The sequence below is a fragment of the Antedon mediterranea genome, chromosome 8 (genome assembly GCF_964355755.1).
Source record: "Antedon mediterranea chromosome 8, ecAntMedi1.1, whole genome shotgun sequence".
Lineage (NCBI taxonomy): Eukaryota > Metazoa > Echinodermata > Crinoidea > Comatulida > Antedonidae > Antedon > Antedon mediterranea.
Genome location: NC_092677.1, coordinates 18,288,527 through 18,302,534, shown reverse-complemented (window position 1 = coordinate 18,302,534; position 14,008 = coordinate 18,288,527). Strand labels below are relative to the sequence as shown.

General features: G+C 32.2%; 1 protein-coding gene across 1 annotated transcript; it reads left to right on the top strand.

The window, feature by feature from the left end:
* Positions 1 to 947: 947 nt before the first annotated feature.
* On the top strand, positions 948 to 7,746 carry LOC140056985 (uncharacterized). Its single transcript, XM_072102515.1, has 5 exons — positions 948 to 1,186; positions 1,676 to 1,762; positions 1,953 to 2,093; positions 3,778 to 3,833; positions 5,172 to 7,746. Exons 1-5 carry the CDS (start codon positions 1,015 to 1,017, stop codon positions 5,244 to 5,246), a joined length of 531 nt encoding a protein of 176 aa, XP_071958616.1. The 5' UTR covers positions 948 to 1,014; the 3' UTR covers positions 5,247 to 7,746.
* Positions 7,747 to 14,008: the final 6,262 nt, after the last annotated feature.

Sequence of the window (14,008 nt, the reverse complement as noted above, 5' to 3'; positions counted from 1 at the left end):
TTGTTACCGCAACAAATACAATAACTGAATTTACAATATGATAGAAGTTGTCAAAGCCGGCGGTTATTGTGTACATTTGGGGAAATTCCCACTAAAACCCATTAACCTGCAACATTATGGCATATTGTATTTTTAACGAAGTATGTAGGTGCGCCATACTAAAACGAAGAGTTTTGAAGGACCGTTTCGTTAAGACAATCAAACAATTTAAACACTTTATTTACAAAATCTCACAAATCATACTGTCTCAAACAGCACAATTTTATTGGCAGTCATTTTTTATACAATATGACCGCCATATTAGTAAAATATTACTACCATCGAATATATTTTGTCAGACGGTTAGGTTCTAGAGCTTAAAACTAAATTGATATTGTGTACCATGTTCTGGAACTTCCTTAGCATCTTCATGATGTAATTGCATAACTAAAACAGCATTCTCGAACCCATCCTATAAATTGTGGATGTGGATTTAAGGTTCAAAAACTTCCGTAAGAAGTCTGACCTCTTCGACAATTGTCTTGCATTTTTCTGTATCCCAAAATAAGGGGCGAGCCAACAACTCAAGACATATATTAGTCACTGGGTGATACATGAAGAATCTAATGTGTATTGAGAGATGACAACCGCCATTAATGTTTTATTTACCATTTATAGTACATACATATGCAACACGATCATTCACGTTTCTTAATGCTAATAATTCGGTAAATTAATTTATGTCAGCTGTGAGATATTCCATCCGGTACTTTGTAATCTCTCTTCTTCATTTGTCAGTACCGAGGAAATACCCCCCCCCCCCCCAAAAAAAACGAATGAACTACAAACGGAAAAGGAAATATACTCTTTTTTATTGTTGAAAAATGTATTGTTGTTGCGTTTACACAGTCAACTGCTATTTTGTTTTTATCAGTGAAGCGTTTCAAAGTATGTACATACATCGCTTTATATACTGTATTACTCGCCACTGTATACCACTACCCCACCAGGAAGACCCTGAATATCTCGGCCATAATGTTCAAAGCATACACAGTGTTGTTTTTTCTCGCGTTTTGTGTAGTATATTCAAAACAAGGACTGTGTAAATCCCTTGCAATGAAACCTATGTCCACTAAAGATGTAAAGAACATCTTTGAAAAATCGGGACACAAGAAGGTTAACGGAAGTCTAATCATGAATACATGTCGTAAGTACATTCGCCACAACCACTGTCTATTTATATAATGCATAAAATTAGTTACATTTCTCGTTTTACTTTGTGTAATTCTTTCATAAATAGTCAATCATGTATTGGTTCACCCTATATTCTATCCTACATTGGATGTAATTGAAATTCAATCTTTGTATTTAAGTTGACGTTTTTGGTTTGATAGCTTTTTTTACACACAACCAATAGAAACAATCTTCAGTCTACTGCATTGGATGTAATTGAAATTCAATCTTTGTATTTAAGTTGACGTTTTTGGTTTGATAGCTTTTTTTACACACAACCAATAAAAACAATCTTCAGTCTACTGCATTGGATGTAATTGAAATTCAATCTTTGTATTTAAGTTGACGTTTTTGGTTTGATAGCTTTTTTTACACACAACTAATAGAAACAATCTTCAGTCTACTGCAGGTAGTTAAACTGTAATTGATTTCTCATCACAATTACCTTTTTGCATTATTGCAGATGGCTCGGGGTTTTATTATACATATACACCTGAAAAACTGACATCACACACTGGTTCGATTGACATAGAGATGGCGTTTCAAACACGTATGTATAGATTGTAACATGATCGAACACATATTTTTTTCCCTTGCAGCTTAATAATTAATTGGCACCTCGTCCTTATACTGGCTAGAGTTCTTATAAAATGATTTTTTAATGTATCTTCCAATTTAAATTACCAGGAAATAACTCTTCAATGAAATTACTAATTAATGCTCCACTTATTTATTTAAAGTTGCATACATTGATGGTGGATCTGGTAACGGTATTGTTCAATTTTACAATGATAATCAACCGTGGTCATTTAACTTTAATTTCGGAGTCAGCTGTTCCACAATCAATTACAAGCCCTGTCCACTACCCGTGAAAAAGGATGGTAAGTTACTACTTGATACCTATACAGAGCTTTAAGTAGGCCTAACTACAATCAATTACCGAAATCAAAATAATAGCTCTATAGATAAGAGTCCCGTTTTTTTTCTTTAAATAAATAGTTGGAAATGGCGAAGCGCGTTAACGTCAATACATAAAGATTCTTCTCTCAATCTCCTCTAATCTGACTTATTATAAGTGAAGTAAATTTTAAAATTAATAAATTTCACTATGTTAGTTACTGTATGCACAATCAATAAAAACCATTTCATACTTTCAGTAGAAAGTGCGAAGTTGATTCGGAATAGTCACACCCGGGGCGCACACTATGTGGAAGTTTAGGCCAGAGTGCAAACAACGAAACACATTATAATACCTGGGTTGTTCCGCGACCAGGGTATTTTTTCAGCATCAAGTCAATGTCAAAACTACATGCTTCTGTTTTCCCAGTCTTTGTGTTGCCTTCACCTATTTTGAAGGTACTTTATGCCTTACAATAACCTGGATGTATCCTCGTTCTCGCCGCTGGCACCAACTAGATCGACCATGTGTGAAGCGTTGTCAGAGCTACGCGAGGTAATCCATTGCCGTAGCGTAAAATTCAATGACTGCAACTCTGATCATGCTCTTGTGAGATTCACTCTTAATATTTCACCAAAGAGATATTTCATTTCATTTCATTTATTTATTTCACTTTACAAATATATAAATATAAAGTGGAGGAGCCTAAAAGAAAGCAAAGCTTGTGGTGAATAGGCTCCTCAAAACAAAACAAATAAAATATAAATAATATAACACAATTAGAAACTCCAAAAAAACAACAATTAAACTAATATCTTTTCTCTAACACAAGTTTAACATGTTTAGAATAAAAAAACAAGTAAAAAATAGATTATATAAATTATTTAAGAAATATCAAATATATCAATAATAAAAGAATTTACAAAGAACCTTCAACCAATAATAGTTTAAATTGACGTTTATCACACTACAATTGATGTCGCTTCTACAAATAAACAACTTGCAAGCATGGTCACGTTTCAAGATTTTTTTATTGGTCACGTTGCAACAACTAGGCCTAGTAGTTCAGTAGGTGCTGGTTTCGATTAGCACTTACAGATATAGCTCTTAGTGCATTTGGACGGGTAGACCAACATGTAAGCAACTAGATTGGGTGACTGAAAATGCTTAAACATTAACTTCCAGAGTTTTTTATGCGAAACGTAGATCAAGCGAAACGGTCGAACGCCAGTTCTGCACAAGCTGATTACCAGAGGCAGCAAAAGAGCACGGTTCAGCGTCTAACAAGAAATGCCGCTGAATTAATCTCAGTGATCACATCCAGCTCGGATACCGGTGACATGCGTGGCCTCTTGTTGGCATTAGAGAAGCAATTGGTCCTATTCCAAAGAAAAGATCCCCACTTCTATCATATCTAATGATTCATTAATGCGTTGATAGAGCTGCCAACAAGTAAAGCGTTAAAATTAACGGTAGTTTAACCGTGCCAATGCCGATTGCCGGGTTGTACTACTGAATCAAAATAATGTAAACATGAGTTTGGTTTTAGCTCGGCACTGTAAAACGAGTTTGGGGACCGGTTTGCTATCTTTTCTATTGTGCTGGAATTTATCTTAATAATCCGATAACAAAAGATACAAACTAGTATTTCTAATATTTTCTTTCAGATTGGTTTTATTTGAAGACAAGGTGCAGTATTACAGGATATTCAATAACCTACAAGGTAGTACATTTTTATTAATTTTATTCTTTGTTTAATGGTGAGCTTTCATGTCGGGAACTTAATCGAAAAGTAATTTATATAAACGACCATTATGTGTATAAACCCAGTACACGTTCCATTCATTATTACGACTGTATATGGCCGATTTAACGTTCGGTCAGTCTGAAAACAAGACGGATAAAAGTTATGACGTCATTTTGAAATACATAGATGGTATGAGGCCAAGTTTTTTTCATTTTTAGTTTAGTAAATTTAACTAAAACACCATAATTGTATGTATATTATATTATGTATACACTGTGAATTTATTTTGATTCTTTTTGAAAATTAAAAAAAGAGAAACATCCTTGTAACCCCTCCTTGAGACTTTGATTAGGTGTTTTTAGTTCATGCTTTTGGACTTTGCTAACTCAACTCGGCTATTAGACGCAGAATATAATCTAACCTGCCTGCTGTCTCTATGCCTAGGATAGGGCTTACCGTCGTCGCGCGCTTGTATGGAACGCATTTAATAACAAGACGGGAGACTATTCACACAGCTATTAGTTATTACCCTTTCATCACAGTCCTTCGTCACAGTCCCGATGCGAAAGCTCACTAATAACTTAATTATACAATTTATTTTGCATCATTATATTTAATCCTACGTGTATTTGAGAAAAAAAAAGAAACATTGTGAGAATAAGACAAAGCCGCCCCAACGAGATTCGAATCCGTAACCATCGTGCTTGATGTCCTAAACAATAAGCAATAGGTGATTTCTGGTATTGTTCAAACTCGACTGGATAGCGATTTGCGATTTGTCCGAACGCGCATTAAAGGCCGTGTTTCCACAGCCATAACAACATTATCGCGTTTTTTAACCAATCATATAATTAATTAAAAAAATAAATTGCGCATGATCAGACATCGAACAACCAAGAGCCCAATCACAACGCAACGATTTGTCCTTCAGGTCAAAGTTAAACAATTATCGCATTTATTCGAATAATTATCTGATTTGAATGAGATAAGTATCGGTTATATTTTCTCTAGAGGAATCGGGTTTTCACAGGAACGTTATCGGTTAATTATCTGTTAATTTGTGTCGGTTAATTTTGGACTGCGAAAACACGGCCAGAGATCAAATTGATACACCTTCATATTTCAGTATATTAATTCACGAAGCATGATCTCTGATGAGAACAAATTAAAAAAATACAATACAAATAAAGCGCCTAGCTAAATCAATATAAAATAATATTAATAAATAATAATCCGCCTGGTTAATTACTTTGAATGTTTTTATTATCAAAATAAGTAAGGTAAGTGTTCATATAAATTTACTTATCTTTACAGAATACATCAGCCAAGGCTCAGATATTCAACTACGCGGACGAACTTGTAACTTGTTTACAAGCCCGAGTCGTATAATTTGTTTAAATGCAGATAACATACAAGTATATAAATAGAAATAGTTGATTGCTTTGTGATAATTGAAAAACGATAAAAATTTCCAATAATTTTAAATTATAGGCCTATTTTACTGTATTTGTTATGTTGTGAATTAATAATTACCAGATAATATATATTTGTTGTTAAAAGTTTATATATTCTCTTTTTTAAACAACCCATTGGAACACTTTCAATTTAAAAGCATAAAACATGATAGGTTTTATGAAAACCATACATAATTTACACCAGACCAGACGACACAAAATGTTAACATTTATGTATTTATTAATTTGTCTCGAAATAGAAAAACATCAGTAAGTAATGTAAATAAATACTGTTTCAACTATTGTTTAAACAAATGTTTCAGTCTTTTGTTTTTTGCTATCTATACAAATCTACCCATGCTTATGTCTGATTTCGCTTGCATGTGTCACATGGTAAGACGGTGTATATTTGTTAATTCCTTTAATAGTATTATTATTTTTTTGTTTGTTAAAAGTTAAATAGGCCTAATATTATAAATTTGTAAGTTTGGGGAAATTCCCAACTGAAAAAAACAAATAATTAATATTGTATTTTTAACGGAAATTGTATGGCTACTAACATGAATCGTTGAGTGTTAGAGTTAGTTAATGGAACGTGATAACGTTAGCACAAATACTGTACTGTACAAATACTCATAACACAAACACATTTCAAATCACACTGTTAAAATTACAACACAACTGTTATCTTTCAGGAGATATGCCGTTTAGAATTTTTTGTTTAATAACCTAATTTTATACGACAATTTATTCTGCATTCTTTAATATCAAATATATTTTGTGACATAATTTACATAAAAAGGAAATGGCCATACATTCTTTTTAAAAAACACATTTTATTCATAACAAGCAGCGCAATATTAACAACAAGAAAGGCTTATAAAGGAGAATCAAATCGATATTCGAAATTGATCAAATTGTACAGTACTTAAAGCTAGATTAATACAAGACACTTTTAGTAATCATCACACCATTTAACTTAACATATAACTTTGTAAAAAAAGCAAACAACCAAAATTAACTTTACCATTGTGAACAGCTAGTAAAAGCGAAACTAAAAACGAAAATAATGAATATAATACATGAAGCCAGATCAGTCAATCGTTACATGACAATAATTGATAGACACTGTGCAGATATAGGTATCTACAAAACAAGGCTATATGATAGGAATCTTCAAACGAAGAATAACGATTTATATCAACAAAGCAAAACGTATTATCGCACAAGCTATTATATTTAACAATTGTATAAAGATTAACGATCACAAATACCCTAAATAAAAACATAAATCAAATCAATAAGGCTATATCCAAAACAAGTATACTGTATTGGTCTCGTATCCAATAGCTTAATAACACAAAGGAAAAACAAAACATAGGCCCTACATGTTTTTAAATATTGAACAATTTACAACAATAATTATGATTATTTATTACAATATTATTATTTATTGTGAATATGATGAAAAAATTATATGATATGTATTGGCAATTGTAATACGATACAGTTTTGTAACAAATATATCTGTTGAGGTCTTTTGTTGTTACATGTTTTGTCATAATTTTGTTTCTTCTCTTTCTGGAGGCAACCCACTTTTAAATTATACTATAATTCAATTTTACATGTAAAATCAAAATTTAAGAGTGTAAGTCTCTATTTCATCATTTAATATTTTTGTCATCGTGGTCGGTCCACTATCATAGAAGCCGCGTTATCTAATTATTTCCTTAGGAAAAAACTTGAACAATTTAAATATTTATTTATTTGGCCTTTAACAAAATATTGATGTAATTGTTGTGAGCCCTGTTGTTATATACCATACAAGAGTTGTTTATTTAATGTAATAATAACATTTCAATAGAGTAGGGTTGGTCCGTTATTATTATAGCGTCATGGGGAGTAATTGGCTTTATTTGTCCATATAGGGGTTTTTCTGTCCACAACGGTATCAGAAAAATAATTATAATGGACAAAAATACAACCATGATTTCACCAACCCCGATCTGTAACTTTGTTTGCTTTATCATGTTATGATTAATTGTAAGTACCGTATCAATGTATAGTCTGGTGAAGACTCTGTGAATAAATTATTACTGCATGCTTGGTATATTACTAATGATTGGTTCCACTAGAGAGACTCAATGCACGGAACGCAAGGTAGTGACCAATCACAAGCGATGGATTATTTAAACTGTCGCTTGTGATTAGTCAACTCACTTGCGTTGCGTCTACGTCGCCATTGCATTGCGTCTCTAGTGGGAACCACGATTTACCTTATGTGAACATTTATTGATGTTCGATTTAAATAAATCAATTTTGTGAAAATATAATTTGTTTTTTTCTATTGTTATAATTATCTGGTAATAAGCTAGGGTGCTGCTGTCAGGCAAATGACTAGTAGGCCTACACTGATCGATGAAATAAATAAATAATTAATCAAAGGAGATATCTGAAAATTAAATTAAACGTTTACAAACTTAACAACACGATCATAATTGATTATTTCAGGTGAGTTTTATCAGGAGTTTAGTAGAGATTGAGAGAGACCCGGGCGCTATATTTCTTGTCGTACATAAGTTGGGGACCCCTCTATCACAAAATAAACATGAATATTCATTATTCGTATCCATAAGATGCGACCCGGGCCGACTGCGCCTCCCCTCCCCTTGAATTCGCCTCTAAATTTCGTCACATTATGGTAACCAGTTAACGAAAACTCTATATCTACACACATCTATTGTCATCTCTTGTCTGAAAAAAGGAGAAGATACATAAAAACGCTTCTACCAGATCTAGTTAGTGTATATCGTACAAAGTTTAGAATTATAGCAGAATAACATAATGCATGCAACATCAGTAACAAACTCATAATTTATTTAGTATAGACCTGGTGATACGATTTATCTAATCAATTTTGTAAATTGTCTAAAAGCAATATCATAATTTAATGAAGACCACCAAAAACAAGTGTTATAAGTTGGAAAGAATCACGGAGGTAAGTTTAATTCGCGAATACGAGTGAGTGAACGTACGGAATTGCGTAAAATCGTTAACGAATAAGTACAGAATCACGTAAGAAGATGTTCATCTTTTGCGTTCTCATGTTGGTTGTTGTACCATTTTCAAGCTGTTCTATTCGTGAGTATGGTTTCAAGTACTTGAACTTGTTTTACTTTTGTATTCCAACAAAAAAAATATCAAAAGAGAATTGATTGAAAATCGAAATTCTCCACAATTGTACACAATCGTTTCTATCTTGAGCAACCGTGATTCTCTTCTACAGAAAACTGGTCGATTCTGTAGAACAAAAATGTATTTTATCTCTCTTGATCAATCGTGATTCTCTTTCTACATAACATACTAAAAATGTTATGACTATTAGTTCAAACAGTAACATGAACTCAGTTAATGTTTATGTAATGTTACATAAGTAAAGAAGAAGACGATAGGCATTTGTTATTTGTAAATTTGATTTACCTGCTTGAAGTCGTCTCTGTTGTTTGTTTTTATCCATGTGCAGATTTAAGCTTTGGCGTAAATGTAGATTACAGGTGCTGACTTTCCTTGTACAGTTAAAACTGGAAACCTAAACGGACAATATCGCTAACCATTTTATTACTTAACAAAGTACACACAGAAATCAAATATTTTTCATCAATAGGTAATTGATAAAATTCACACTTTTATAAATGGGATAAACTGGGCCATGGCAATTGCTGATTACTGTTTGGACATTGGTAATCTAATTTTATATATTATGTCTATCATAAATTATACTTTAGCACGTCCTGAGTTAATGACCATAATTATTGTTAAAACTATATATAACAAGCACGAATGTGCAATACTCGGGGTACAGCGAAAGAAGCTGTAATGACGTCATAAGACCGGATGTAACGTCACATACACATCAATAACCGCGCTACCAAATACTGCTATACGGTACCATCTTCGAGACGTCATATGGCTGCATCCGGTATGAAATTAAAAAATCCGGCTCTATAGCTTTGACGACATGTCCCTGAAGTATATTCATGCTAAATCCGAGCTCAATACTACAACGAATAAGGGAGGAGTAGTACTTTATAAATCGCACTTTTTGCTCAATAGTGTCCGGATGGAAGAAGAAGAGGAAAAGATGAGAGAGTTCTAGACTCAGGTACCCCGAGTAATAAAACGAGATATACTCTATATTAGTTTACGTATACAGTATATTTCACCATAAAGTTAAAGAAAAATAGGTTTCGCCAGGGCTCGAACCGGGACCTTCTGCGTGATAAGCAGACTTGACAACCACTACACTACGAAACCTCTTATACTAAAAATGTGGGTTACAGAAAGTTTTTTAATCCATTTAAATTACAAATAAATATGGTAATAAGCACAAAGCAAAATAAACTTGTTTAAAAGTGATAATTACCGATTACACAAAATAAGTATTTTAAAAAATAATAAAAATAAGATATACTCTGTATAATTATCATATTGCGTATACAGTACTTTTCACCATAAATTTAAAAAAAAAAAGGTTTCGTCCGGTCTCGAACCAGGTACCTTCTGCGTGTTAAGCAAACGTGATAACCACTACGCCAAGAAGCCGCATATAACCACATAACGCTGTGGTGTGTGTCACACATTGTGGCTTCTTAATTAAACAAATTAATTAACAAACAAGCACGAATGTGCAATACTCGGGGTACAGCGAAAGAAGCTGTATACAGACGTATACAGTTAGAAAGTTAAAGAAAAATAGGTTTCGCCAGGGCTCGAACCGGGACCTTCTGCATGTTAAGCAGACTTGACAACCACTACACTACGAAACCTCTTACATTGAAATTGTGGGTTACAGAAAGTTTTTTAATCCATTTAAATTACAAATAAATGGTAATAAGCACAAAGCAAAATAAACATGTGTAAAAGTGATAATTACCGATTACACAAAATAAGTATTTTAAAAAATAATAATAAGATATACTGTGTATAATTATCATATTGCGTATACAGTACTTTTCACCATAAAGTTTAAAAAAAAGGTTTAGCCCGGGCTCGAACCAGGTACCTTCTGCGTATTGAGCAAACGTGATAACCACTACGCCAAGAAGCCGCATATAACCATATAACTACATAACGCTGTGGTGTGTGTCACACATTGTGGATTCTTAATTAAACAAATTAATTAACAAAAAATTAAAAATCCGGCTCTATAGCTTTGAGGACATGTCCCTGTAGTATGTTCATGCCAAATCCCAGCTCAATACTACAACTAATAAGGGAGGAGTAGTACTTTAAAAATCGCACTTTTTACTCAATAGTGTCCAGATGGTGGAGGAGAAAATGAGTAAGTACTAGACTCGGGTACCCCGAGTAAAAATCACGAATGTGCGATACTCGAGGTACAGCAAATGAAGATGACGTCATAAGACGGGATGTGACGTCACATACACATCAATAACCTACCAAATACGGCTATATGGTACCATCTTCGAGACGTCATATGGCTGCATCCGGTTTGAAATTTAAACATCCGGCTCTATAGATTTGAGGAAATGTCCCTGTAGTATATTCATGCTAAATCCCAGCTCAATACTACAACTAATAAGGGAGGAGTAGTACTTTAAAAATCGCACTTTTTACTCAATAGTGTCCAGATGGAGAAAATGAGTAAGTACTAGACTCGGGTACCCCAAGTAAAAACACAATGATAGGTAAAAATAACTATCATAACCACCAATCACATTTAGATATTATACAGGAGTATCCAAATAACTTGTAAAGTTATATTGAAAATATCAAATATTATGATTTCCTAAATTATTAATTACGTTATTTTTCTATCAATGTTTTTTTTGTAAACAATATATTAGACCTAGACATAGATTAACTTTATTGTCAAAAATAGATTTTTTTTTACTGTCTTCTTCGGCAAGATAAGATATAAAATACATTATAATACTTATATAGAAATACATTAATATACTTATAAAATACATTACAAATGCGATAAAACATACAAAAATTGCAACATTTAAAATATAGAATTAAAATGTTCTCTTAAATTTTGAATTAAAAATGTTTTCGCGTTAGAAACTTGAATTGTATGATTTAAGTGGTTTAATTCTACCATATTTGTTGCTACAAATCATCATGCGTAATAGATATCACTTTTCTTAACATCTGTATTACATTTAAATATCCGTGTATTATATTATTAAATTCTACATTTTTGCAGAATGTAACAGGGATATTCATCTTGAATCTGAGAACTCATCATATGCATTTTGGTCTCCTAATTATCCGAAATACTACGAAAACAATTTAAAGTGTGAATGGATGGTTACGACCCTTCAAGAGTTGGTTATTCGTATTAAGTTCAACGACTTTCAACTGGAGAACGGATATGATTATTTGAATTTAGCATTTGCAGGAGGAAATAGATATAATGTTAGGTTTACAGGTTCAATATTTGATTCTGTAGTTTCCAACAACAACACAATGTGGATTGCTTTGTCTACTGATGGTTTTGTAACAAAGAGAGGATTTAATGCAACAGTTACAGCAGTAATTGTTACACAAGGTAAACAATTGTTTTAGCAAAATAATGTTTTACAAATAGTCAAATTGGCTGTCAGCCCAATAAGATTTTATGTACATCTTTAATCCGTCTTTTTATAAGTAGGAATAGAAACATCATTTGCTTCCGGTTTTTTTTTTACAAAATGGGCTATTCAAGTCTGATTTTATTAATCTTAATTGTTCATGTTTTTGTTGGACAATTATAAGACGAGAACGGGTGCGTTTAATTAATTCTGAAAGTAGGATTTATTGTAGGTTTCAATGTCTTCTTAATTAATAATCCATGATTGTATTTGAACTACTGAAAAAATATATGTTTCATACCATGATATCTGCTTAGGCTTATTGAAGATTTCATAGAAGATACTTAACAGAGAAACACTCCTTGCGACAATTCTAAAATAAAACACTGTATCTAATAAAAAGAAGATCGCTGTGCCGTGGAACATAATATAGCAAATTCTCAATGCTCTATTATTGGTTTTTGACGTTTAGTTTGCCGTTTAGATGTTTCCAGATCAAGTTTTTAAAACAAATGTTAAGACGAATCGCCATCTATATTCCAGACCCTAGGCTAGCTTCCTGCCATGAATTTATTATTTAATTTATTAATAATAGCCTAGTATGCTGTTTACTTGATTCATAATCAGACACAACTTGTAGATTGCAGAGAAATTAGGCAAATAAACACTCCCTGGTCACCATGAAATCTCCTTTCTAAAATTAACAATTATGACGTTGAAAATCGATTGACCAATTGGAAGAAATTCACAAACGTAATGGTAAGATGTTTTAAAATAAACATATTACATTTTGCAAAAGAGACTTCATCCACTACTCTGGAAAAGGCAGACAAAGAGTAGAAGAATGGTGCATTGTCAGAGACTATACCAATTCTACCGACCTATACCAACAAAATTATACACAACATTTAGGCATTTGAAGTAACAAGATATTTTTGTTATTAATAATAACTATTTATCTGGTGTGTCCCAAATCCACGAATCCAAAATTGCAGATGTACAACAGTAGATATTAGTCTCTGGTGAAGAATGACCTACCAGAAAAAAAATACATCTACCTTTTAAACAACTTCCAGTACTACTAAAGAGTCTTATACAATTCAGTTAATGACAAAAATAGTTAATTTTTTAGCTATATAGCTATCTTTTAAATTGTAACTGTCCATTTGATTAAATTCGAAACTAGTAACTAACTGGTTTTTTTTTCAGACAAATTATTCCTAACACAGATATGTCCAATCAAATGCTCGTGTTCATTTAACTACTTAACTTGTCGGAATTATAATATTATAACTGCAGAATCCGTCAGGAACTACAATAGCCATCAACCAATAACATACTTGTAAGTATCATTCAAGAACTTGTTTATGCAAAGTGCAATATGTATGCCTAGTGTTGAAATAGAAAAACTAGAAATGAAAATATGATGGAAATGTAGGATTAGTTAATGTAATCCTAATTAAAAATTCAGGACTAGCGTAAAAGAATAATTATAAAAAGCAACATACACATTTTAATCAATAATGTTTCCGTACATAAGTTCCGTATTGATTGATGTGCAGCAATGTGCTTCCAAAAATGGCTCTCACTATCTCGACAATAAATAAATAATACCATCGTTGAAGAATCGACCTAAAAATCCTCAATTAAAATCAAGCACATTAATTTAGACATTATTAGAATTAAAGGAACTAAGATGTGCGTATTATAATTTCCTTTCTACGTTCATAAATTAGATACAGTATACAGTAACGAACTGTATTTTCTACAATTCTAAATTTAAGATTCGTGTACAGAAATTGTAGAAAGGATTTGTTTGAAACATATCTATATTATAATTTGGTACTTGGTTATTTTTTTTAAATTTTGACTTTTTTAAAGTCAGTATAAAGGCTTTGCTTACGTCAATGAATCAATGTGTGAGATATTTCATATTAATCTTTAGTTGAGCTTGCCAAACTTTTCAACGAGCATAAACTCGATTTTCTGTATAAATTGCTCTCTTTATGCGTTTTAGTTATATTTAAATTATTTTATATACCCTCAGAATAAATCAGCTGTTGGTGTTGGTTTGAGTCCAGATATGTACTGTTTTCTC

Bases quoted from the DNA above. Each gene is read 5' to 3' on its own strand.
- LOC140056985 (XM_072102515.1), top strand. From the start codon at position 1,015: ATGTTCAAAGCATACACAGTGTTGTTTTTTCTCGCGTTTTGTGTAGTA. The intron at 1,763-1,952 runs GTATGTATAGAT...ATTTATTTAAAG, and splicing joins AGAGATGGCGTTTCAAACAC to TTGCATACATTGATGGTGGA. The intron at 3,834-5,171 runs GTAGTACATTTT...TTATCTTTACAG, and splicing joins GATATTCAATAACCTACAAG to AATACATCAGCCAAGGCTCA.